Source organism: Molossus molossus, unplaced genomic scaffold (assembly GCF_014108415.1).
Source record: "Molossus molossus isolate mMolMol1 unplaced genomic scaffold, mMolMol1.p scaffold_m16_p_2, whole genome shotgun sequence".
Taxonomy (NCBI): Eukaryota; Metazoa; Chordata; class Mammalia; order Chiroptera; family Molossidae; genus Molossus; species Molossus molossus.
Window position 1 is genome coordinate 94,191,955 of NW_023425355.1, and position 26,770 is coordinate 94,218,724.

At 38.9% G+C, this 26,770-nt stretch overlaps 1 protein-coding gene across 1 annotated transcript in view; it reads right to left on the reverse strand.

Moving 5' to 3' along the window:
• The window catches only part of F8 (coagulation factor VIII), a 272,819-nt gene that overhangs the window by 200,294 nt on the left and 45,755 nt on the right, over positions 1 to 26,770 (reverse strand). The window contains exons 2-4 of the mRNA XM_036270458.1: positions 20,366 to 20,487; positions 9,875 to 9,997; positions 4,047 to 4,259 (exon numbers count right to left, since the gene is read on the reverse strand). Of these exons, the coding sequence (XP_036126351.1) occupies positions 4,047 to 4,259; positions 9,875 to 9,997; positions 20,366 to 20,487 (458 nt within the window). The remainder of the gene's footprint in view (positions 1 to 4,046; positions 4,260 to 9,874; positions 9,998 to 20,365; positions 20,488 to 26,770) is intronic.

Genomic DNA, 26,770 nt, shown 5'->3' on the forward strand with positions numbered 1-26,770 from the left:
GACTCTAATACACTGCTGGTGGGAATGCAGATTCGTGCAGCCGCTATGGAAAACAATATGGTGCTACCTCAAAAAATTAAAAATTGAACTTGCATTTGACCCAGTGATCCCACTTCTAGGAATATACCCTAAGAAGCCTGAAACACCAATCAGGAAGAATATATGTACTCCCATGTTCATAGCAGCACTATTTACAATAGCTAAGATCTGGAAACAGCCCAAGTGTCCACCAGTAGACGAATGGATAAAAAAGCTGTGGTACATATACACAATGGATTACTATGCAGCGGTAAGAAAGAAAGATCTCTTATGCTTTGAGACGACATGGAGGGACCTGGAAAGTGTTATCCTAAGTGAAAGAAGCCAAGCAGAAAAAGACAAATACCACATGATCTCACTTATATACGGAATATAATGAACATAACAGTCTGAGGAATACAGTAGACCTAGACACATGGAAGCAGGGCACAGACTGACATCCCTCAGAAGAGGGGATGGGCGGTGGGGGGTGGGAAGAGATAAACCACAGAACTTATATGCATGTATGCGTGACCAATGGACATGGACAACTAATCTGGGGACAGGGCGGAGGTGGGGTGGGGTGGGGGGTGCCCATGGGGTAAAAAGGAAAAATATCTGTAACAAAAAAATAAATAAAAATTCATTAAAAAAAAAAAAAAAAAGCTGTGGTACATATACCCAATGGTGTACTACACAGCTATAAGGAAGAAAGATCTTATATCCTTTGAGATGACATGGAGGGACCTGAAAAGTATTATCCTAAGTGAAATAAGCCAAGCAGAAAAAGACAAATACCACATGATCTCACTTATATATGGAATATAATGAACATAACAGTCTGAGGAATATGGTAGACCCAGAAACATGGAAGTAGGGCACAGACTGACATCCCTCAGAAGAGGGGGTGGGGGGGTGGGACGAGATAAACCACAGAACTTATATCCATATATGCATGACCAATGGACATGGAGAACTAAGCCAGGGACGGGGTGGGGGTGGGGTGGGGAGGGGGGTGCCAATGGGGTAAAAAAGATGAAATATCTGTAACAAAAAAATAAATAAAAAATTAAAAAAAAAAATGGTCAGAGGAACTAAATAGACACCTCTCCAAACAGGACATACAAATGGTTAAGAGACATATGAAGAAATGCTCATCATCACTAATCATCAGTGAGATGCAAATTAAAACAACAATGAGGTATCACCTCACACCTGTCAGAATGGCCGCCATCAACAAATCATCAAACAACAAGTGTTGGCGAGGGTATGGAGAATAGGGGACTCTAGTACACTGCTGGTGGGAATGCAGACTGGTGCAGCCACTATGGAAAACACTATGGTGTTACCTCAAAAGGTTAAAAATTGAACTTCCATTTGACCCAGTGATCCCACTTCTAGGAATATACCCTAAGAAGCCTGAAACACCAATCAGAAAGAATATATGTACCCCCATGTTTGTAGCATCACTATTTACAATAGATCAGATCTGGAAACGGCCCAAGTGTCCATCAGTAGACGATGGATAAAAAAGCAGTGGTACATATACACAGTGGAGTACTACGCAGCTGTAAGAAAGAAAGATCTCTTATCCTTTGAGACTACTCGGAAGGACCTGGAAAGTGGCATACTAAGTTAAACAAACCAAACAAAGAAAGACAAGTATCATATGATCTCACTTATTTGTGGAATATAATGAACATAACAGTGAGAATGGGGTAGACCCAGAGACGTGGAAGTGCGGTACAGACTGACAATCCCCAGAAGAGGGGGTAGTGGGGAGAGATAAATCACAGAACTTATATGCATGTATGCATGAACAGTGGACATGGACAACAAACTGGGGACAGGGCAGGGATGGAGGGGGTGGGGGGAATCAGTGAGGGAAAAAGGAGAAACATCTGTAACAAAAATTAATTAATAAGAAAGAAAAAAAGAAATACTATATATGTATCATTCTTCAATCTGCATAAACTTTATTTTCCAATGTAATCTCAATCAATATTATAATGTTGTCATACTTATTAAACTCTGCCTTTTCAGAAAAATAAATAAATAAATAAAGGCCATATATGAATGACCTACAGCCAACGTCATACTCAATGGGCAGAAACTAAAAACATTTCCCTTAAGAACAGAAACAAGCCTTGGCCAGTTTGGCTCAGCGGTTAGAGCGTCGGCCTGCGGTCCGGAGAGACCCGGGTTCGGTTCCTGCTAAGGGCATGTACCTCAGTTGCAGTTTGTCCTCGGCCCTGGTTGGTCGTGCGGGTGGCAGCCACTCGATGTGTCCCTTCACGTAGATGTTTCTCACTCTCTCTCCCTTCCTCTCTCTCCCTCCCACTCTATCTGTACAAAAAATGGAAAAAATATCCTTGGGTGAGGATAAAAAAAAAAAAAAGAACAGAAACAAGACAGGTATGCTCACTTTCAACACTCTTATTTAACATTGTACTGGAAGTCTTAGCCACAGCAATCAGACATGAAGAAAAAATTAAAGGGATACAAATTGGAAAGGGGGAAGTGAAACTGTCATTATTTGCAGATGACAAGATATTATACATAGAAAACGCTAAAGACTCCGTGAAAAATCTACTAGACGTAATAAATGAATTTGGCAAAGTAGCAGGATACAAAATTAACGTCATGAAATAGACGGCATTCTTATACACCAATGATGAACTCACAGAAAGAGAAACTGAAAAAACAATCCCATTTACCATTGTGGCAAAAAAATTAAGATACTTAGTAATAAGCTTAACCAAAGACGTAAAGGGCCTATTTGTAGAAAACTACAGAACATTGAAAAAAGAAATAGAGGAAGATATAAAATAGTGGAAGCACATTCCTTGTTCATGGATTGGAAGAATTAACATCATTAAAATGTCCACAGGTCCCAAAGCAATCCCTATCAAAATACCAATGACATATTTCACAGAACTAGAACAAATACTTCAAAAGCTCATATGGAACCAAAAACGACCCCGAATAGCCACAGCAATCTTGAAAAAGAAGGACAAAATAGGTGGGATCACAATACCAGATATCAGGTTATACTACTAAGTGACTGTAATCAAAACAGCCTGGTACTGGCACAAGAACAGGCATATAGACCAGTGGAACAGAATAGAGAACCCAGAAATGGACCCAAGGCAATATGCTTAATATTTGACAAAGGTGGCAAGAGCGTACTGTAGAGTAAAGACAGCCTCTTTAATAAATGGTTTTCGGAAAATTGGACAGCTACTTGCAAAAACAAAATAAACTTACACTATACACAAAATAAACTCAAAATGGATAAAAGTCTTAAATGTGACTCATGAATCCATAAAAATTCTAGAAGAAAATGTAGGCAACAAAATTTGGGACATCATGCGCAGCAGAATTTTCACTGATACATCACCTAAGGCAACAGAAACAAAGCAAAAAATGAACATATGGGACTACATCAAATCAAATGCTTCTGCACAGCAAAAGAAACAACCATCTAAATGGGAAGGCAACCCTCTGTATGGGATAACATCATTGCCAGTGATCCATCAGATAAAGGGTTAATTTCCAAAATATATAGAGTGCTCATACAACTCCACAAAAGGAAGACAAAGAACCCAATTAAAAAATGGGCAAAGGAACTAAATAGACACCTCTCCAAACAGAACATACAAATGGTCAAGAGACATATGCAGAAATGCTCAACATCACTAATCATCAGAGAGATGCAAATTAAAACAACAAGGAGGTATCACCTCACAACCCTCAGAAGAGGGCAAAGTGGGGGGTGGCAAGAGATAAACCACAGAACTTATATGCATGTATGCATGACCAATGGACATGGACAACAAAGCCAGGGATGGGGAGGAGGGTGTCAATGGGGTAAAAAAAGGAGAAACATCTGTAACAAAATTAAATTTCAAAAAATAAAAAAAGAAAGAAAAATAAATTAATTAATTAATGGTATCTTTTATGAGTAGACCCAGATTTTTGCACTTCCCTGCTTATTTCCTCTCAATCCTACCCTGTCTTACACTTACCTTCTCTACAAACCAGCAGGGTTCCAATGAGGCCTGCATTCAGGTCTTTCACCAGGTCTACATGAGAAAGATAGGAGTAGGTGAGACATGGTGGGTCAGAGGCCATTGGACCATTCTCTTTCAGGACTTGCCAGATGTAGGTATGACTTTCACCAGGAATGACTTTATCATCTTCCTTCTCCCTTTTGCTGGTCTGATCCTCATATTCAGCACCTAAAGCAAGAATGCATAAAATTGTCCTTTTTATGCCCATTGTCCACTCAGGGAAACATATCAAGTTTATTGTCACCAGTAGATTCTACACAAGAAACAGCCTTTCCTCAATTTAATTTGGAAGACTAACAAGCAGCAGCTATAAATGGGGAGAAGCCTCATATATTCCAGGGGATTTCTAGACTACTAATGCAAATATAAGTGGTTGTATGATTCTCAATGAGACCTCCACACTCTATCCAGCTAATTGCTTCCATTATTGCATATTTTAACCTAACTGAAGTCAATTCAACTCAATAAACACATCTTGGGTATATACTTTGTACCAGACTCTTTAATAAGCATTGGTGAGGGTCAGGCAAGGGGAATATACTAAGATTTTTCAAAAAATATTTTTAACTTGGTTCTTTCTAGAGGGGCAGATATTTCTGGCTGTCCTATCCTTAGTGATGTTAAAATTGATCCCCTGATTAGCCTGATTCCTCTGTTCTAAATTGAGCACTATATGTGTGTCATTTCATCTAGGTCATTTCATTGGACAGAAGTAGAAAATATTTAAAGGCATTGAGCATAGCACTTAGTGCTTCTATTGAAACATTTTTCTAGCAACTCCCCATAGCTTCATAATGGTATCTGAAGTTCCAGAGCAGCCAAAGCATTCAGAGTGCTCTTCATTTATACCCCGTCTTATCCCACAACACGTATACACCTTCTCCAACAGAGCAGTGCAAGTGATCCCTGCACTGCCCCTGCACTGCCAAAACTTTTACTACAAACTCTCAGCAGCCAAAGGCCATCCTAAAGTCTAGGTAGGTCCTCAATTTAAAGTCAGCCTCTCTTGGGTATAGGGGCAACCTCTCTAGTGGGTACTAAGGAAAACTGGTTTCATCAAGAAGCAACAGCAGACCAACACCTCTGCTTGGAAGAACCTGGTGGACATTTAGAAAAACTTGAGTTGGCACCTGGGATAGAGTGTGTGATCTGAGGATGAAATGCATGGTTCAGCTGTCTGTGTGATTGTGGGTCAGTATCAAGTTCTGGATAGTGGATAATATGTTTGGATAGGGAGGGAGAGGTACAGAGGGAGGGGATAATAGAGGGGTACAGAAGGGATTTCACCTGTATCTATACTATATAAATTAAGCAAAGAAGGCCAAATGTTAGGTGATGGGTACATGTTTGTTTGTTATATTATTTTCTATACCTTTGTTTGTTTGAAATATTTAATTAATAAGAGAATACCCTGTTTCCTAATGCTAAGGTTGGGATAGGGGTATGGGAGGTTCTTGAAAGTATGAAACAAAACAGTATAGCTTTTTTGGTGAGAGGGACAGTGAATGGATTGGGAGAAATGTAGCATTAAGATGGCCAGGCAGTGCTGAGGGACCTCACTTGAGGTGAGGTATTATAAACTTTGTGATACAACTCCATTTGGTTGTGTGGTTTTTATTTCAACTATGGCCATTCACTTGATGGCCAGAATAGTTGGAGAACAGATTTAACCAGGGTGGAGGTTTAGCCCAGTGAAAAGAATGGAGATCAAGGAAGCTAAGAATTTGTGAATGCGCAAAGTCACCATGGTTGTGAAGAGCCAGGGCATGTAAGCTGGGTTAGGAGGAAAATGAGGAATTAAGGAGCAAACTAGATGGTGAAAAAAGTATAGGATCAGTGAATGGTAGATCTCAATGAGAATGAAGAGTCATTTGAGTGGGCAGTGACAGAACGAAAACTGAAAAAATAGGAGGTGATGCTCAAAATGTTGAAGGATTGAACTTGAAATTTTAGGGCTGTGTAAGTTGCTAATAACAAGGTCTATCTTTCAAAGGTGATTGTTACACCAAGTAGAGTTGGTGGTGCTTAAGAAAAAGCATTGTGCACAGCCCTTAAAGTTTACACATCCACTAATGTATATATCTTATAGAAGATTTCTGCATCCATCAGTCTTTTCTGAGCTTATACACCAGCCTCCTGCAAATATTCTAAGCAGAATGTGTTTTTTTGTAATTTTCATCTTTTATTATATGAAGAGAAACACTGTTGGGACATTTGAGAGTTCAGGGAGTCTGCCTGTCTGCTTCCAATGTGCCTTTTGCATAGAAGATATCTTAAGGAGTGTACTAAAACAACAGAAATACACTTCTGAAAGGAAGTAGTTATTCCTTGAGCCACTCAAAGCTTTCTCAAGTGTTTTGGGGTTTGAGATACACAATGAAAAGAGAAAAGTTGAGGAGGAAATCTTAGGACTTCTTGTTGAGAAAACTGAATAACTACCCCAAATGTAGTGGTGTAAAACAACCACTATTTTATTATGCTCACTGATTCTGTGGGTCAAGAATTCAGACAGGAGGGCACAGGCAGGATGGCTTCTCTGCTCCATGGTGTCCAGGGCATCACCAGGCATAACTCAAATAGTTGAGGGATGAAAACATGGGCAGGCTTTTTTTTCACTCACATATCTAGTAGTTGGGCTAGATTGACATGAAAACTAAATTTAGCTGGGACTGTTGACCAAAGTATCTACACATGGCCTTTCTTTTGGCTTTAGCTTCCTCACAGCATGGGGATCTTGGGGACTCAGGCTTCCTACATGGCATCTTAGGACTCCAAGAGTGAATGTTTCCACAAACAAGACAGAAGAAGCATGTTCTTTTATGACTCAGCCTCAAAAGTCATATCGCATCATTTCTGCCATTCACTATTTGTCAAAACAGTTACAAGCCCACTGCAGATCAAAGGGGAAGAAATATAGATTCCCACTTTTGATGGGAGGTGTGTCAAGGTACCTGCTACTGTGTTTTTAAAATATCACACCAGAGCATTGTGAAAATGAGCAACCATTGTGTTTTGAAGTTGATAGTTGTCTCAGCAAGCAATGTGTTCTCAGTAACCAAGACTGTTGGGTACTTTATACAAAGACCTTGTGATTAGGTCCAGGGGATGTGGGAATCTCTTTGGTCTCCACTCCCAACCTTAACCCTTTTGTGTCCCTTGATATCTGCCTATGACCTTGTATCTACATCTTCACTCTGCCCAGTCTTTGCTGTACTGTCCTAGACGACCCTCTATCCAACCCCTGCAGCCTTGCTCTTGACCTAGCCTAGGCTCCTGAATGCTAGCTTTCTCAGACAGACATTCCAAATTCTTCTGTCAAGTAGAAGTTTCAACACATTATGAGTCCACATGCCAAGGATTTTTGTTGGTTTCAGTCCTGGAGGGCCACAGCATAGTAACCATTGGACAAAACTGCTCCAACAAAAGCCAAATGCTGTGCTTCAGGGGCTACTCCACCCTGTTCTCTGGTACATTCAGCTATTTATATTTTTCCTGATCTCTGCTCAGAAGCTTTAAGTTGATCATTCTTTTTTTTTTTTTTTTATTCTCAACCAAGGACATTTTTGCATTTATCTTCAGATAGAGTGGGAGGGAGAGAGGGAGGAAAAGAGAGAGAGAAACATTGATGTGAGAGAGACACATTGAGTGGCTGCCACCCATACGACCCCAACTGGGGCCAGGGACAAACTGCAACTGAGGTATGTGCCCTTAGAGGGAACCAAACCCAGGACTCTCTGGTCTGTGGGCTGATGCTCTAACTGCTGAGCCAAACCAGCCCGGGTGGGCTTGATACTTCTTGATTTGTATGTACCCATGCTGTCTTTCAGCTCTCCCTCAAAGTTTTTCAGCTCTGGCTTCTTTGGCAGACACTTCATATGAACTACCTTGGCTTTCATCGTGTGCTTTTAGATTCTATTAGCCACAGCAAGTCATATGGCTAAGCCCAACATCCATATGGTGGGGAAATATGCTCCTCCTACTCTCAGGTAGGGGAATGACTATTTGATGAACAGCAATACACTTTACCACTGTTGGCTTAGGAAATAAAAATGAAAGGCTTACAAAACCATAGCAATACAAAGCATATCAGTGGTTTCCTGGGACTGGGAGTGGGGATGGGCTTGAACTGCAAAGAGAGAACTTATTGAGGTGCCAGAAGTGTCCTAATGCTGGACTGTGTTAATGACTACACAACTCTAAATTTACTAAAAATCATCAAACTACCTGAAATGGGTGACTTTTGTGGTATCTAATTTGTACCTCAATAAAACTGTTTTAAAATGCTATGAGGTAGCCACACACAAAAATCAATTTGAGATGGATCACAGACCTATGTGTGAAGGGTAAAATAAAAAAGCTTCTAGAAGAAAATCTTCATGACTTTGGGATAGGCAAATGTCTTAATAAACAGGACACAAAGATCTAAAATAAAAGGAAAAGTGTGATAAATTATATTGTGTTTCATTAACTGTTGAATTTCCATGCTTTGTTAACTTTAAGAACTTCTGTTAACCAAAAGAAATTTAAGATAATGAAAATTCAATCCACAGACTAGAAAAAGATATGCAAATATTTACATCTGTCATTGGATTTGTATTCAGAATATATAAAGTATCTCTACAAATCAATAAGAAAATAATGAACAACTCATTTGTTTTCAACAGAGAAAGGTCAACAAACATAGAATGATATTCATCATCATAGATTTACTTGACAATCTGGGGTCCCCATACTAGTGCCAGAAGGTCAGGCACTTGTGGATAATAACATAAAAGGACTATAAAGCACATGGCTCTTTGACCATCAATTCACTGTGTTGTTCCTAGACAGAACCATTGTAGATGCCCATGTGAGAAATGAGATAATCCATTTTCCCAGACCTCACCTGGCTTAGGTACAAAAGAGTCATCTGTATGTCAGTCCCCAGCTAAAAAATTGTAAGAACACTGGCCTCTCTAAAATGCCCCTAGATTTGTTCCAGAAGTTCCCAAGTGGATAAACCTCATGGAAATAGCCAGCTAGGCTCTAGCCAGAACCTGAGATGACTTTTCTTTTATACCACCTACCCTGTCCTGTCTCCTTCCCCCAATGCAGGTTGGCCCTGGCCTCAAGAGTGCAACTCAAAAAATTAAGGTCTTCCAATTTCAGAATTAGAAACTGGTCAACATGTAAGCATAGTTAGCCTGTACAATAGGGCCTGTGCTCCAATAATTTATTACAGATTTTCATGAATCTTCTTGATCAATATATGTCATAATCTATCTGGACAGTATCATAATCAGTTGTGGCACCCTCTTCACTCTCTTCCTTCATTGTGAAATTTAAGAAGATAGTAGAAGTGGGGACTGTGGCCAAACAGGTTGTTTGTTTTAATGAAGTCAGTTTGTGTTTCTGCTAGTTGGTTCTCATCACATGGTGGCATCCATATTTAGAAATTGGGGGAAGGGGACAGAGCAGAAATATCTGAAAAGTCAGAATCTAAAAAAGGAGAAGAAAAATTCTGTTTAGACTTTATACCATGAGTCTTGATTACTCTCTAGGAAGTTTTCTGGGCATAGAAAGGCAGATGACATGGGAATTTTAGGATCTGCGGCCTGGCTCACCATGGGAGAACAGGGTACCAAATCAAAACTTTGGGGATTACACTAAAATTACAATGTTGTTAACTTCATGAAATGGGCCTAGGTTTGAATCTTAACTCTACTCTTCACTAGTTACATGACCTCATACTCAATACTCTTCTATCCCTAGGTGACAGGACAATAGGAAGACATTTGACTCACCTTCAGAAGCTTTCCAGTAGGATACACCTACAGCATGAAGACTGACATCATGAGAAGCCATGTTCTTAAGTGTAATGACCACTGTGTCATAAACCTCAGCCCGGATGGTAGGACCCAGCAGACCTGCAAGAATGAGGTTGCCCCCAAAGGTCACTTGGAGTGTGGCACTCTAGAAAACCTGTTGTTTTGAAAGTTATGGTCAAATTCACTGTGGAGAAGCATTCCCCTGTGATTATTGATAAAAAAAAAAAAGTAGTAGTTAAATGAATGAATGTAGAAACTGCTATCACCAGCTCAACATGGTTGTTTTGAGGACAGAGTTCTGGCAATTCATTCAATTCATTCATTCATTTAACTAATACTAGTTGAGTTCCTATTATATTCTAGAAATTTTCCTAGGCAGTAGAGATGTAGTAGTGAATAAGACATATCACAGAGATCACATTTGAGAGACATTAAGCACATAAAAAATAAACAAAAAAAATTCAGGTTATAAATGCTAGAAAATATGGTAGTATGCTAGAAAATGATGAGGTAGAAGGTAGAGGATAATTACGTATGATGATCAGGAAGGGCCTCTCTGAGGAGGTAGCATTTTAGAAGAGATATAACTAATGTAAAAAGCAAGATTTGCAAAGATCTGGTGGAACAGCATGCAACACAGATAATACAAATGCAAAAGTCCTAAGACAGGAATAAGCTTGGCATGGCTGAGTGACATGTGGTTGAAACAAAGTGAATGAGCAGAGTAGTAATAGAAAATAAGAATATAGAGGTAAACAGGGACATAACATGTAGAATTTTGTAAACCACTGGAGTTTGGAGGAATTTGGAATTTACAAGAAGTAAGCAGACTTGAGACTTGTTTTGGAAGAAGAGTCAACAAGACTCACTGATGGATTGGATGTTGAAGATACTGGAAAAAAGAGAGAGAGAAGATCCAGGGATGACTCCTGTGACTTTTGTTTTGCAACAGATGGTCAGGCCATGACACAAAAAATTAAGAGGGGCCCTGGCCAGTGCGGCTCAGTGGGTTGGGCATCATCCTGTGCACCTAAAGGTTGCTAGTTTGATTCTCAGTCAGGGTACATGCCCGGGTTGCTGGAGGCAGCCAACTGATGCTTCATTCTCACATGGATGTTTCTCTCTCTCTCTCCCTCTCCCTTTTTCTCTCTCTAAAAAATCTGTTTTAAAAAATCTTCAAAAAAGAAAATTAAGAGGAAAATCAAGACTTCTGACTTATAGACATATTAAGTATGAGATGCCTACAAATGTTTTATTGAATTAATTAGATTCAATGGGATGAAAACATGAAATAGCTTTATTTTTCATAGTTTTTAATTGTGTTAGATGAAATTTCCCTTTCTCATACTTTGAGCAATCCAAACATTTTTCCAGTAACCTTTACATATTAACAGTATCATTTTTAGGTACTAATAAGTCCAGTCTAGTCTAATATCAAAGTTTGTATCTCCCCTGCAATTTAATGGTTCTTCCCTCCTCCAGCTAAGTTGTGACAGACACAGAAACCTTAATAAGAAAAGATTGTTTGGTTGGTAGTTTCACTGCTTTTTCACCTTTGTCTCCTAATCCTCCTCCCTCACTCACTTACTGCTTCTGAACCCTCTAAAGTTGGAGTTATTGAGAAAATAACAGGGATGGAAAAGAAGCCCGATGACAAGATTTTTCTTAGAAAGAATGGTGGTAAAGTGGCTTTGGTACCTCCCTAGTTATAGCACATGCCAAAATTCTGGATCTTTCTTTCTTAGGGAACTTATAGGAGTCCTTTGGAGATTCTCTCTCTTCAAATATTTGTATACCCCACTCCACTATTCCCTGGCATGGGATATGTCTTCTCCAGCTGTCACTCATATTTCTCCTCTCAGTTTCTACTTCTGGCAGTGCATTCACATATAACATTTTTTTGTTGGGGTCACCTAGCCCTGGAAGGAAGACCTCTCAGATAGGGTCTTCTTGATACAAGTCTTGCCCTGTGACATTTATGGCCGCACACCTAATAGTGGAAGTGCAATTAGCTTTTGCTATAGCCCACTCTCTGTATTATGCCATCACCGGAAGTTCCCCGAAGACTTTGGCCTTAAGAGTTTTTCCAGATAAAAACCAGGCACTAGTCAGTATCTCCTAAACTCCAGAGGTCCATTTCAAGACTTCTAAGTAATTCTCTCAAAGCCTCTCCCACTATAGCTTGATATGAAGGGGAAGCCTCCCTGCCCCCATGGGGTAGGAGATGTACACAGCACACAAAAAAAAATGCTTTCAAAACAAAACCTCATCTAACTCTGTTATACGTCCCTAGCTTTTTATACATAGGCTATAGGTGCAGGATGGACAAAGGATTGCAGAACCAATTTTAAACCACTACCTGAATGAACAGTTCTTGAATAAATGGGCAAGTATATCTCTTTATAATTTAGGGATACTTGTCACCTATCAATTTTAGTAATACTTCTAAGGTAGAAAATGTCTCATCTTAACATCTCGTTACAAGTTTATTTGAAATCTAAGTGAAGGTATCAAGCCAGTAGTCTAAACAGCAAATATAAACTTGGAATTTATTAGCATAGAGATGATATTTTATTTTTCTATTTTTTAATTAATTTATTTATTTTTGTTACAAATGTTTCTCCTTTTTCTGCCACTGAATTCCCCCACCCGCTTCCTCCCCACCCTGTCTCCAGCTTTGTTGTCCATGTCCATTGTTCATGCATACATGCATATAAGTTCTGTGGTTTATCTCTCCCGCATCACCTCTTCTTCTGAGGATTGTCACTCTGTACCCCACTTCAACATCTCTGGGACTACCCCATTCTTCAGACTGTTATGTCCATTATATTCCACAAATAAATGAGATCATATGATACTTGTCTTTCTCTGTTTTGCTTAGGATAATACTTTCCAGGTGCCTCCAAGTCATCTCAAAGGATATAAGATCTTTCTTCCTTACAGCTGTGTAGTACACCATTGGGTATATGTACCACAGCTTTTTTTTTTTTTTTTTTTAATGAATTTTTATTTATTTTTTTGTTACAGATATTTTTCCTTTTTACCCCATTGGCACCCCCCACCCCACCCCACCTCCGCCCTGTCCCCAGATTAGTTGTCCATGTCCATTGGTCATGCATACATGCATATAAGTTCTGTGGTTTATCTCTTCCCACCCCCCACCGCCCATCCCCTCTTCTGAGGGATGTCAGTCTGTGCCCTGCTTCCATGTGTCTAGGTCTACTGTATTCCTCAGACTGTTATGTTCATTATATTCCGTATATAAGTGAGATCATGTGGTATTTGTCTTTTTCTGCTTGGCTTCTTTCACTTAGGATAACACTTTCCAGGTCCCTCCATGTCGTCTCAAAGCATAAGAGATCTTTCTTTCTTACCGCTGCATAGTAATCCATTGTGTATATGTACCACAGCTTTTTTATCCATTCGTCTACTGGTGGACACTTGGGCTGTTTCCAGATCTTAGCTATTGTAAATAGTGCTGCTATGAACATGGGGGTACATATATTCTTCCTGATTGGTGTTTCAGGCTTCTTAGGGTATATTCCCAGCAGTGGGATCACTGGGTCAAATGGAAGTTCAATTTTTAATTTTTTGAGGTAGCACCATATTGTTTTCCATAGCGGCTGCACCAGTCTGCATTCCCACCAGCCGTGTATTAGAGTCCCCTTTTCTCCACACCCTCGCCAACACTTGTTGTTTGATGATTTCTTTTTTTTTTTTTTTTCATTTTATTTTATTTATTTATTTATTTATTTATTTTATTTTATTGATTAATTTTTGTTACGAATAATTCTCCTTTTTTCCCCTACTGATTCCCCCCTCCCCCTTCCCTCCCTGCCCCTTCCCCAGATTGTTGTCCATGTCCACTGTTCATGCATACATGCATATAAGTTCTGTGGTTCATCCCTCTCCCACCTCCCCACTCCTTAGGGGATTGTCCTCAAACTGTTATGTTCATTATATTCCACAAATCAGTGAGATCATATGAAATTTGTCTTTCTCTGCTTGGCTTGTTTCACTTAGGATGATACTTTCCAGGTCCCTCCATGTAGTCTCAAAGGATAAGAGATCTTTCTTTCTTACCGCTGCATAGTACTCCATTGTGTATATGTACCACAGCTTTTTGATCCATTCGTCTACTGATGGGCACTTGGGCTGTTTCCAGATCTGAGTTATTGTAAATAGTGCTACTACAAAGATGGGGGTACATATATTCTTTCTGATTGGTATTTTATGCTTCGTAGGGTATATTCCTAGAAATGGGATCACTGGGTCAAATGGGAGATCAATTTTTAATTTTTTGAGGTGACACCATATTGTTTTCCATAGTGGCTGCACCAGTCTGCATTCCCACCAACAGTGTACTAGAGTCCCCTTATCTCCACACCCTCGCCAACACTTGTTGTTTGATGATTTGTTGATGGCGGCCATTCTGACAGGTGTGAGGTGATACCTCATTGTTGTTTTAATTTGCATCTCTCTGATGATTAGTGATGATGAACATTTCTTCATATGTCTCTTAGCCATTTGTATGTCCTGTTTGGAGAGGTGTCTATTCAGCTCCTCTGCCCATTTTTTAATTGGGTTCTTTGTCTTCCTTTTGTGGAGTTGTATGAGCACTCTATATATATTGGAAATTAACCCCTTATCTGATACATCATTGGCAATGATGTCCTCCCATTCAGTGGGTTGCCTTTCCATTTTGATGATTGTTTCTTTTGCTGTGCAGAAGCTTTTTAGTTTGATGTAGTCCCATGTGTTCATTTTCTCCTTTATTTCTGTTGCCTTAGGTGATGTATCAGTGAAAATTCTGCTCCGTATGATGTCCGAAATTTTGTTGCCTATATTTTCTTCTAGAATTTTTATGGATTCACGGGTCACATTTAAGTCTTTTATCCATTTTGAGTTTATTTTTGTGTATGATGTAAGTTGATGGTCTAGTTTCATTTTTTGCATGTAGCTGTCCAATTTTCCCAACACCATTTATTAAAGAGGCTGTCTTTACTCCACTGTATGCTCTTGCCACCTATGTCAAATATTAATTGAGCGTATTGCCTTGGGTCCATTTCTGGGTTTTCAGTTCTGTTCCACTGGTCTATATGCCTGTTCTTGTGACAGTACCAGGCTGTTTTAGTTACAGTCGCTTTGTACTATAACCTGATATATGGTATTGTGATCCCACCTACTTTGTCCTTCTTTTTCAAGATTGCTGTGGCTATTCGGAGTCTTTTTTGGTTCCATATGAACTTTTGAAGTATTTGTTCTAGTTCTATGAAATATGTCGTTGGTATTTTGATGGGGATTACATTGAATCTATAGATTGCTTTGGGTAGTATGGACATTTTAATGATGTTAATTCTTCCAATCCATGAACAGGGTATGTGCTTCCACTTTTTAATATCTTCCTCTATTTCTTTTTTCAATGACCTGTAGTTTTCTGCAAATAGGTCCTTTACTTCTTTGGTTAAGTTTATTCCTAGGTATCGTAATTTTTTTGGCGCAATGGTAAATGGGATTGTTTTTTCAGTTTCTCTTTCTGTGAGTTCATCATTGGTGTACAAGAATGCCGTCGATTTCTTGACGTTAATTTTGTATCCTGCTACTTTGCCAAATTCATTTATGAAGTCTAGTAGATTTTTGATGGAGTCTTTAGGGTTTTCTATGTATAATATCATGTTATCTGCAAATACTGACAGTTTAACTTCCTCCTTTCCGATTTGGATCCCTTTTATTTTTTCTTCATGTCTGATTGCTGTGGCTAAGACTTCCAGTACAATGTTAAATAAGAGTGGCGAAAGTGGACATCCCTGTCTTGTTCCTGTTCTTAATGGAAATGTTTTTAGTTTCTGTCCATTGAGTATGATGTTGGCTGTTGGTCTTTCATATATGGCCTTTATTATGTTGATATATGATCCCTCTATTCCTACATTGCTGAGCGTTTTTATCAGAAATGGATGCTGGATTTTGTCGAATGCTTTTTCAGCATCAATTGATATGACCATGTGGTTTTTATTCTTCATTTTGTTTATGTGGTGTATCACGTTTATTGATTTGCGAATATTGTACCAGCCTTGCATCCCTGGGATGAATCCCACTTCGTCATGGTGAATAATATTTTTGGTGTATTTCTGGATCCGATTAGCTAATATTTTGTTGAGGATTTTGGTGTCTATGTTCATCAGGGATATTGGCCTGTAGTTTTCTTTATTCGTAGTGTCTTTTTCTGGTTTTGGAATTAGAATTATGCTGGCCTCATAGAACGTGTTTGGAAGTCTTCCTTCTTCTTGAATTTTTTGAAATAGTTTGAGGAGAATGGGTGTTGGTTCTTTTTTGCATGTTCGGTAAAACTCCCCCATGAAGCCATCTGGGCCTGGGCTTTTGTTTGCTGGGAGAGTCTTGATTACATCTTTAATTTCTTTTGTTGTTATTGGTCTGTACAAGTTATCTATCTCTTCCCGGTTCAGTTTTGGGAGACTATGTGTTTATAGAAATTGGTCCATTTCGCTTAAATTGTCGAATTTGTTGCCATATAATAGTTGATAATATTTGTTAACAATCCTTTGTATTTCTGTGGTGTCGGTTATTGTTTCTTCTCTTTCATTTCTGATTTTGTGTATTTGCGTTCTCTCTTTTTGTTTCCTGGTGAGTATAGCTTAGGGTCCATCAATGTTGTTAATCTTTTTATAGAATCAGCTCTTTGTTTCATTGATCCTTTGAATTGTGTTTTTGGTCTCCATGTCATTTATTTCTGCTCTGATCTTTACTATTTCCTTCCTTCTACTTGCTCTGGGGTTTTCTTTCTGTTTGCTTTCTAGTTCTTTAAGTTGTGAGGTTAGATAGTCTATTATAAATTTTTCTTGTTTCTTGAGGTAGGCCTTTAGTGCTATGAACTTCCCTGTCAGAACTGGTTATGCTGCATCTCATCGATTTTGCATTGTTGTGTGTTCATTTTCATTGGTGTCCAGGCAGTTTTAATTTCTTCCTTGATCTCCACGGTAACCCATTCATTGTTCAATAGCATGCTATTTAGCCTCCATGTTTTTAAATGCCTTTGCTTGTTCTTCTTGCAATTGATTTCTAGTTGCATGCCGTTGTGATCGGAGAAGATGCTTGATATTATTTCAATCTTCTTGAACTTGTAGAGACTTAGTTTGTGCCCTAACATGTGGTCTATCTTTGATAATGTTCCATGTGCACCAGAGAAGAATATGAATTCTACAGTTTTGGTGTGTAATTTTCTGTAGATATCTATTAAATCCATTTGATCTAGCACTTCATTTAGAGTCTGTGTTTCTTTGTTAATATTTTGTCTAAAAGATCTATCCAGTGATGTCAGCGAGGTGTTGAAGTCCCCTTCTATGATTGTATTGCTGTCGATTTCTCCTTTAAAGTCCTCCACAAGGTTTTTAATATACGTTTTGCTCCTATATTGGGTGCATATATGTTTAGCAAGGTTATATCTTCCTGTTGGATAGATCCTTTCAATATTATGTAGTGGCCTTCTTTGTCTCTAGATATGGCCTTCATTTTGAAATCTACTTTATCAGATATGAGTATTGCTACTCCAGCTTTCTTTTTTGCTTTTTGTTTGCTTGGAAGATTTTTTTCCATCCCTTCATTTTCAACCTATGTGAGTCTTTTGTTGTAATGTGTGTCTCTTGTAAACAACATATATGTGAGTCATGCTTTCTTTTTGAGTCACCGACTCTGTCTTTTTATCGGCACATTCAAACCATTCACATTTAAGGTGACAATTGATATGTATTTATTTATTGCCATTTTTGTTTATTGTGGTTCTATTTTTTTTTCTATTTTTTCTTCTAATTACAGCAGTCCTTTTAGCATATCTGACAGTGCTGATTTGGAGTTAATATAGTCCCATAGCCTTTTTTATTTTTTATTTTTTTGTCTGCAAAGCTATTTATTTGACCTTCTATTTTGAATGATAGTCTTGCTGGATACCGTATTCTTTGATCCAGATCTGTGTTTTTTATGACCTTGATTACTTTATGCCACTTCCTTCTGGCTTGTAATGTTTCTGTTGGAAAGTCAGCTGAGAGCCTTGTGGGGTGTTCTTTGTAGGTAACCTGTTGCTTATCTCTTGTTCCCTTTAGGATTCTCTCTTTGTCATTAATTGTTGGCATTTCAATTACTATGTGTCTTGGTGTGGGCTTGTTTGAGTTCTTCTTACTTGGGGCTCTCTGTGCTTATTGAACTTGTATGCCTTTTTTATTCACCAAGTTAGGAAAATTTTCTATCACTATTTCTTCAAACATATTCTCTAACCCTTGTCCATTTTCTTCCTCTTTTGGGACTCCTATGATGTGAATGTTATTACGTTTTCAGTTGTCCTACAGTTCTCTTAAGCTATCTTCCCCCTTTTTAATTGTTTTTTACTTTGGATTTTCTGATTGATTATTTTCCACCCTGCCTTCTAATTCACTGATCCAGTCCTCAGCTTCCTCTGCTCTGCTGGTTAGTCCTTCCACCGTGTTCTTAATTTATGCTATGTCATTCTTCATTTCCACTTGATTGGTTTTCAATGTTTCTACATCTTTACTCATGGTGCTGATTTCCTTACTCATGCTGTTGTGCTTTCTCAAAATCATGGCTCTGAACTCTACTTCTGATAATTTGATGAACTGCATTTCATTTATCTCATCTTCAATAGAGTTCTCTTGTTCTTTCATTTGGGATTTGTTTCTTTGTTTCACTAATTTTGGCTATCTCAGTGGGTTTTGGAGCCTGCCAAATTTTCCCTGTGGGTGTTGGTGTTCTGCTGGTTTGTGGCTTCCTCTACTGGGTTTGAATGAGCCTGGGTGGCCCCGAGTTAAACACCAGTGTCAAGTCCTACTTTCCTGGTAGATTTGCAAGCCCACAAAAGGTTCAGTTATCCTCTAGCTTTTTCCTGGTGGCTAGTAGTCTCAGTTACTCAGTGCCTTGGAATGTAGCCCTAGTTCTCTGCATGAGAGGATTTCCAGAGGGTGGAATAGATGCTGGTTGTTAGTGAGCCTCAATTTTCATTTTTTTGCCTCACCTAGAAAAGGCTGAATCTCTGAGTGGGGGGGTTGCTGCTTTTCCCCACAGCTCTGGGAAGGAGCACACTGGCCACCATCATTTGTGTCCACAGGTCAGCCAAAACATTGAGTGCCCTCCAAATCCCAGGTGTCCCCACAGAGTTTTGCCTTGTCTGCTCTCCCTCTGCCATAGCCCCCAGGTGGTTGGCTGTGGCTATATTAGCTCTCTGTCCTGGCTCTCTGTGCTGTGGAGCAGACTTGGTCTGTATTCGCCAAGGGCTCTGCTCACAGCCAAGACTGCTGCTGCCTGTGGGCTCCCAGCCCATCACCCTGTTGTCCCTCCGCAGATCCTACCAGTGTCCCTGGTTATATGGTCCTGTCCTGCTGCTTTTCTGTTGTTGTTTTTTTCTGAGGATTTTTTCTTCATTTTAGTTGTAATTTAGTTGTAATTTCCATTTGGTCCTGGGAGATCATCTGTGTAGCTTCTATTCACTCTCCCTCCATTTTCACATTCTCTACACCTTTCTTGTGTGCAGCTGGGTCACATAGGCCTCTTTGGTGCCCCAGAACCCTGCAGGTCCTGCTGGTAACTGGATCTCACAGTCCCTTTGGGGACCCAACTCTATGCCTATCTTATGGGCTACTGGGTCACACAGGTCTCTCTGGTTTCTTCAGCTCCCCACAGGTCCCGCAGGTAACTAGAGATGATATTTTAAAGCTATGAGACCACCCTGGCCATTTTTGCTCAGTGGTTAGAGCATTGGCCTGCAGTCCAGAGACACCCAGGTTTGGTTCCCACTAAGGGCATGTATCTCGTTTGCAGTTTGTCCCTGGTCTTGGTTGGGTCGTGCAGGTGGCAGACACTTGATGTGTCCCTTTCACGTCAATGTTTCTCTCTCTTTCTCCCACTCTCTCTCCCTCCCACTTTATCTGAACAAAAATAGAAAAATGTCCTTGTCCTGGCTGGTTTGGCTCAGCAGTTGGAGCGTCAGCCTGCGGTCCACAGAGACCCGGGTTTGGTTCCCGCTAAGGGCATGTACCTTGGCTGCTGCAGTTTGTCCCCGGCCCTGGTTGGGTTGTGTGAGTGGCGGCCACTCGATGTGTCCCTTTCACATCAATGTTTCTCTCTCTTCCTTTCTCTCCTTCCTGCTCTATCTGAGTAAAAAATGGAAAAATGTCCTCGGGTGAGGATAAAAAAAAAAAAAAGAAAATGTCCTCAGGTGAGGATTAAAAAAAAAAAGCTATGAGACTGAACATATCACCTAGTGATTGACAATAGAGAGAAAATAAAATAAACTCAGGTCCAAGATACATGGCACTCTAATATCTAGAGAAAAAGCAGAGGAGGAGGGTCCTGCAAAAAGTCTGGGAACATTCAGCCAGTGTATTTCCCTGAGAGGTGGTAGTAGATACCCAGTCTCATAATAATAATCAATACTCTTTTCATTACCCATCCATGGAGGCTTGGGTTTGGCAATGTTGAAAAGGTGATCTGTGAACTCTACAAAGACAGTCTTTTTGTACATGACTGAGGTGCTGAATGGAAAAGATCTTGGCACTCCAGGAGAAAACCTGTGTGAAGAAAGGAAAAAGTCATGTGATAAGATAAATCATAAAACTGATACTCATACACTGTATTAGCAAAAGGTCCGTTGCCAAAGCAATAACTACAGCATCCTTTAGTTTCATCTTTAAAACAGACTATAACTTTTATTCAGATTTTGTCAGCATGTAACTAAAATTATACTCCCCTTCTTAGGGATACAGAAATAAGGAATACCACAGAGAAAATTACCTTCCAATGAAGACTATGTATAATTGACCTACAGGTGCCAGGAGCTGTAATTTAGAGTCAACCTTTCATTAATGCTCATCTTGTTTCCACTCAGATACTCCCAATTATCCATTTATTTGTGGATCAACTACTAAATCAGAAATGTTATAATTAATTATACAAATGTTCCCAAAATAGCCCAGCTGGTGTGTCTCACTGGTTGAGCATGAACCCATGAACCAAGAGGTTACCGGTTTGATTCCTGGGCAATGGGACCAATCCCTGGTGAAAGGCATGCAGGAGGTGGCCAATCAATGTTCTCTCTCATCAACATTTCTATCTCTCTCTCCTTTCCTCTCTCTCTAAAATCAATAAAGAAAAAATATTTTAAAAACAAACAAATGTTCCCAAAATGTTATACTATGCTTCAGTTATTAAAACTCTTTTAGGTGAAGGCTGGTTCCCAACCTTTTCCTTTCTCCCTACTTGACAAGTTAGGTAGTTGTTTCCTGGGGCTAAGTTTAGGTTGAGTAATCAAAAGGACCAATGCAAATCCTAGTGAAGAAGGCCCCAGGAGAATTGGCAGAAAATACAAATTGGTCGAAGGTGACTATTTCCGCTCACTGGTTTTCATGTGCTAATTATTTTTGCACCTGATGGAGTAGTTCTGTAGTGTTCTATGTGTCATAGAGAGACTCTCTTCCTGACTTATGCTTTTGGACATCTAAATCTTATCTTGCACCAATTGGTAATGTTTTAACAAGTCAAGGGAATGAATATAGGCAAAAGGCACAGACATTTGGGGAATGAATATTCATGTGGATAAAGCAAAGGCTCCTGCCCTGAAAGAAAGCTTTTATGTTCAGATCTTGGTCTCCAAAGCTGGATCAGTCAAAAAATATTGAGTACTAACTCCCATCATAGATGTATATTCATTCACTTATAAACTATATACTACATACCACTGTGTTATCACAAAACACATGCTAGAAATAAATTTTAAAAATAGAAATTTTTAAAGAACAGGCATATAGATCAATGGAACAGAACAGAGAACCTGGAGATTCACCCAAGACATTATGTTCAACTAATATTTGACAAAGGTAGAAAGAGCATACAATGGAGTACAGACAGTCTCTTTAATAAATGATGTTGGTAAGAATGGCCTGTCTTGGATCCTGCTTCAGATTTTCCTAAATTCTCTCAAATAAGCAGTATCTGGTCTCAGGGAACTCCATACCTCTTGTTAAGTGGCCCCTAACCTGGAACTAGAAGTAGCCAGCCTTGGTTCACAACTTGGCTTTGCCTAGGCACCTCCAAGCCCAGCACGAGAAGCAGCCATCTGCAGAACGCTTTGTAGCTTATGCCTGGTAGCCTTGGGTAGAACACAGGCAGTGGCTGACCTCGCCCCAGATCCAGCACACACAGTGGACAGCTTCAGAACACTGTGAAGCACCACCACCCAACCACCTCCACAAGTGACAAACTAAAGGAATAAACTCAGTGGGTACGAGAGCCTTGCGGAAGTAAGTCCTGCTCTGTGTGGTGGGACCCTGTGCAGCTGATCATCCAAGGTAGTAAGAGGTAGGTGGATAGTGGACACAGCCAGTCCTTGCAGCTGATCAGCCTGAAAAAATCCTCTCATTGAGGTACCAACAGAAATCAAGACTCAATTACAAAAAAAAGCATGTGAAGTCCACACAAGGGGTGCACTTTGAGGGCCCAGCTGGGAGACAGGGAGGCTGTGCCACTGGCTCCTACAGAACACCTACTACAATAGGCCACCCTACGAAGCCCAGGAGACATAGCAACTCTACCTAATACATAGAAACAAACACAGGGAGGCAGCCAAAATAAGAAGACAAAGAAACATGTCCCAAATGAAAGAACAGAACAGAACTCCAGGAAAAGAACTAAGTGAAATCGAGATACGCAATCTAACAAATGCAGAGTTTAAAACACTGCTTATAAGGATACTCAATGAACTTAATGAGAATTTCAATGAACTTAGTGAGGGCCTCAAGAGCATAAAAAAGGACCAGTCAGAAATGAAGGAAGCACTAACTGAAATAAAGAATAATTTACACAGATTCAATAGTGGAGTAGGTAAAGCCAAGAAACAAACCAATTCGGAATAAAAGAAAGCAAGAAACATCTAATCAGAAAAAGAAAAAAGAATTTTAAAAAATGAGGATAGTGTAAGGAGCCTGTGCACAACTTCAAGCATACCAACACTCACATCATGCTGGAAGGAGAAGAGAGAGAACAAGAAATTGAAAACTTATTTGAAAAAATAATCACAGCGAACTTCCCTAACTTAGTGAAGGAAACAGACATACAAGTCCAAGAAGCACAGAGAGTCCCAAACAAGATGAACCCCAAGAGGCCCACACCAACACACATCATCATCAAAATGCAAAAGGTTCAACACAGAGAATCTTAAAAGCAGCAAGAGAAAAGCAGTTACTTACCTACAAGGGAGTTCCCATGAGACTGTCAGCTGATTTCTCAAAAGAAGGGAGTGGAAAGAAATATTCAGAGTGATAAAAAGCAGCAACCTACAACCGAGATTACTCTATCCTGCAAAGCTGTCATTTAAAATCAATGGACATATAAAGACTTTCCCAGAAAAAAAAAAAAAAAGCCAAAGGACTTCATCAACATCAAACCAGTATTACATAAAATGTTGAAGGATCTTCTTGAAGAAAAAGAACATAAAAAATATGAACAAACAAAATGGCAATAAATATATATCTATCGGCAATTAAATCTACAAACAAAATGAACAAGCAGAACAGAAACAGACTCATAGATACAGAGGACATTTTGTTGGTTGCCAGATGGGAGAGAGGTTGGGGAAATAGGTGAAAGAAGTGAAGGGATTAAGAAGTACAAATTGATTAGACTGACAAACCTCAAAGGGGAGGGAAATGAGGAGCTTGGAAGAAATAAACCAAAAAACTTATATGCATATATGCACAACCAATGGACACAGACAACAGTGTGGGAAAAGGCAGGAGGGGTGCAGGAGCAGGGAAGAGAGGGTCAACAAGGGAAAAAGGAGGAACAACAGTAATACATTCAACAATAAAGATAAGTTTAATAAATAAATAAATAAATAAATGACGTTGGGAAAATTGAACATCTACGTGCAAAAAAAAAATGAAACTAGACGGCTAACTTACACCATACACAAGAATAAACTCAAAATGGATAAAATAATTAAATGTAACTCATGAATCCATAAAAATCTTAGTAAAAAATGTAGACAACAAAATTTTACACATGACATGCAGCAGAATTTTCACTGATACAACATCTAAAGCAAGAGAAACAAGGGAAAAAATAAATACATGAGACGACATCAAACTAAAAAGCTTCTGCACAGCAAAACAACCATCAAAATGGAAAGGCAACCCACTGTATGGGAGAACATCATTGCCAATGATATATGAGATAAGGGGTTAATTTCTAAAATATATAGTGTTCGTACAACTCAACAAAAGGAAGACAAAGAACCCAATTAAAAAATGGGCAGAGGAACTAAATAGACACCTCTCCAAACAGGACATTCAAATGGCTAAGAGACGTATGAAGAAATGCTCAACATCACTAATCATCAGAGAGATGCAAATTAAAACAACAATGAGGTATCACCTCACACCTGTCAGAATGGCCGCCATCAACAAATCATCAAACAACAAGTGTTGGTGAGGGTGTGGAGAAAAGGGGACTCTAATACACTGCTGGTGGGAGTACAGACTGGTACAGCCACTATAGAAAACAATATGGTATTTCCTCAAAAAATTAAAAATTGAACTTCCAATTGATCCAGTGATCCCACTTCTTGGAATATATACTAAGAAGCCTGAAACACCAATCAGGAGGAATATATGCACCTCTATGTTCATAGTAGCACTATTTACAATAGCTAAGATTTGGATACAGCCCAAGTGTCCATCAGTAGATAAAAAAAACTGTGGTATGTTTACACAATGGAATACTATGCAGCTGTAAGAGAGAAAGATCTCTTACCCTTTGAGATGACATAGAGGGACCTGGGGAGTATTATGTTAATAAGCCAGTCAGAGAAAGACGAGTACCACATGATCTCATTTATTTGTGGAATATAATGAACAAAATAAGCTGTCGCCCAAAAGAGATTGAGAATCATGGAAGTAGGGAACAGACTGACAAACCTTAGAGGAATGGGTGGTGGGAATGGATAGAAGGGATAAACCAAAGAACTTATATGCATATACGCATTATCAATCCACATGGGCACTAGGCTAGGGAAGGCAGGAGGTGGTGGGCTCAGGACAGAGGGGATCAATGGGAAAAAGGGGGACATCTTTAATACTTTCAACAATAAAAAAAGAAAAAAACAAAGCTGAAAGTCAGTAGAAGGGAGGAAATAATAAAGATCACAGCCGAAATAAACAAAATAGACTTAAAAAAAAATATGAAAGATCAATGAAATCAAGAAGTGGTTCTTTGAAAAGATAAACAAGATTGACAATCATTTAACCAGACTCATCAAAAATAACTAAATAAAAGATAGGAGGCACCAAATAAATAAAACCAGAAATGAAAGAGAATTGACAACTGACACCAAAGAAATATAAAGAATTGTAAGAAAATACTATGAACAACTATATGCCACCAAATTGAACAATCTGGACAAAATAGATAAATTTCTAGAAACATACAATCTTTCAAAACTGAATCAGGAGGAATCAGAGAATCTGAATAAATAGATTACTACTAGTAAAATTGAAGAAGCAATAAAAAAATTCCCAACAAACAAAAGTCCTTGACTGTAAAGCTTCACAGGTATTTTATTTTATTTTTTTCCAAACATTCAAAGAAAAACTAATACCTATTCTTTCCAATCTAATCCCAAAAATTCAAGAGGAGAGGAGACTTCCAAGCCTGTTGCATGAGGCCAGCATTATCCTAATTCCAAAACCAGATAAATATAATACAGAGAAAGAAAATTATAGGCCAATATCCTTGATGAACATAGATGTTAAAATCTTCAGCAAAATATTAGCAAACCAAATGCAGTAATACATTAAAAAGATCATACACCGTGATCTAGTGGGATTTATTCTGAGGATGCAAAGTTGACACAATATCAGCAAATCAATAAATGTGATAAACCACATGCACAAAATGAAAGACAAAAACACCACATGAGCATATTAACAAATGCAGGAAAAGCATTCCATAAAATGCAGCATTCATTTATGATAAAAACTCTCAGTTAAGTGGCAATAGAGGGAACATACCTCACTGTTATAAAGGCCGTATATGACAAAACACAGTGAACACTATACTCCATGGGCAAAAACTACAAGTATTTTCCATAAAATCAGGAAGAAGACATGGACGTCCTCATTCACCACTCTTATTCAACATAGTAGTGGAAGTCCTAGCCACAACAATCAGACAAGAAGAAATAAAAAACATCCAAATTGAAAAGAAATAAAACAGTCATCATTTGCAGATGACATGATACTGTATATAAACAATGCTAAAGATTCTACCAAAAAAAAAAAAACTACTAAAACTAAGAAATAAATTTGGTAAAGAAGCAGGATACAAAATAAACATCGAGAAATTCATTGCATTTGTTGTTGTTGTTGTTGTTAATCCTCACCCAGATATCTTTTTCCATTGATTTTTACAGAGAGTGGAAGGGAGAGAAGGATTTGGAGGAAGAGAGAGAGAAAAATATATTGACATGGGAGAGACACATCGATTTGTTGCCTCCTGCATATACCCCATTTGGGGCCAGGGACTGAACACACAACCTAGGTATATGCCCTTGACCGGTAATCAAACCCACAAAACTTTGGTGTGTGAACTGACACTCTACCCACTGAGCAACACTGGTCAGGTCAGCAGTTGTATTTTTATACACCAATAATGAACTATCAGAAAGGAAAACTAAGAAAACTATCACATTCACAAATGCTTAAAAGGAATAAAACATCTAGGAGTAAATTTAACTGAGGATGTAAAAGACCTGTACTCAGAAAAATATAAGACACTGAAGAAATCAAAGAAGATACAAAT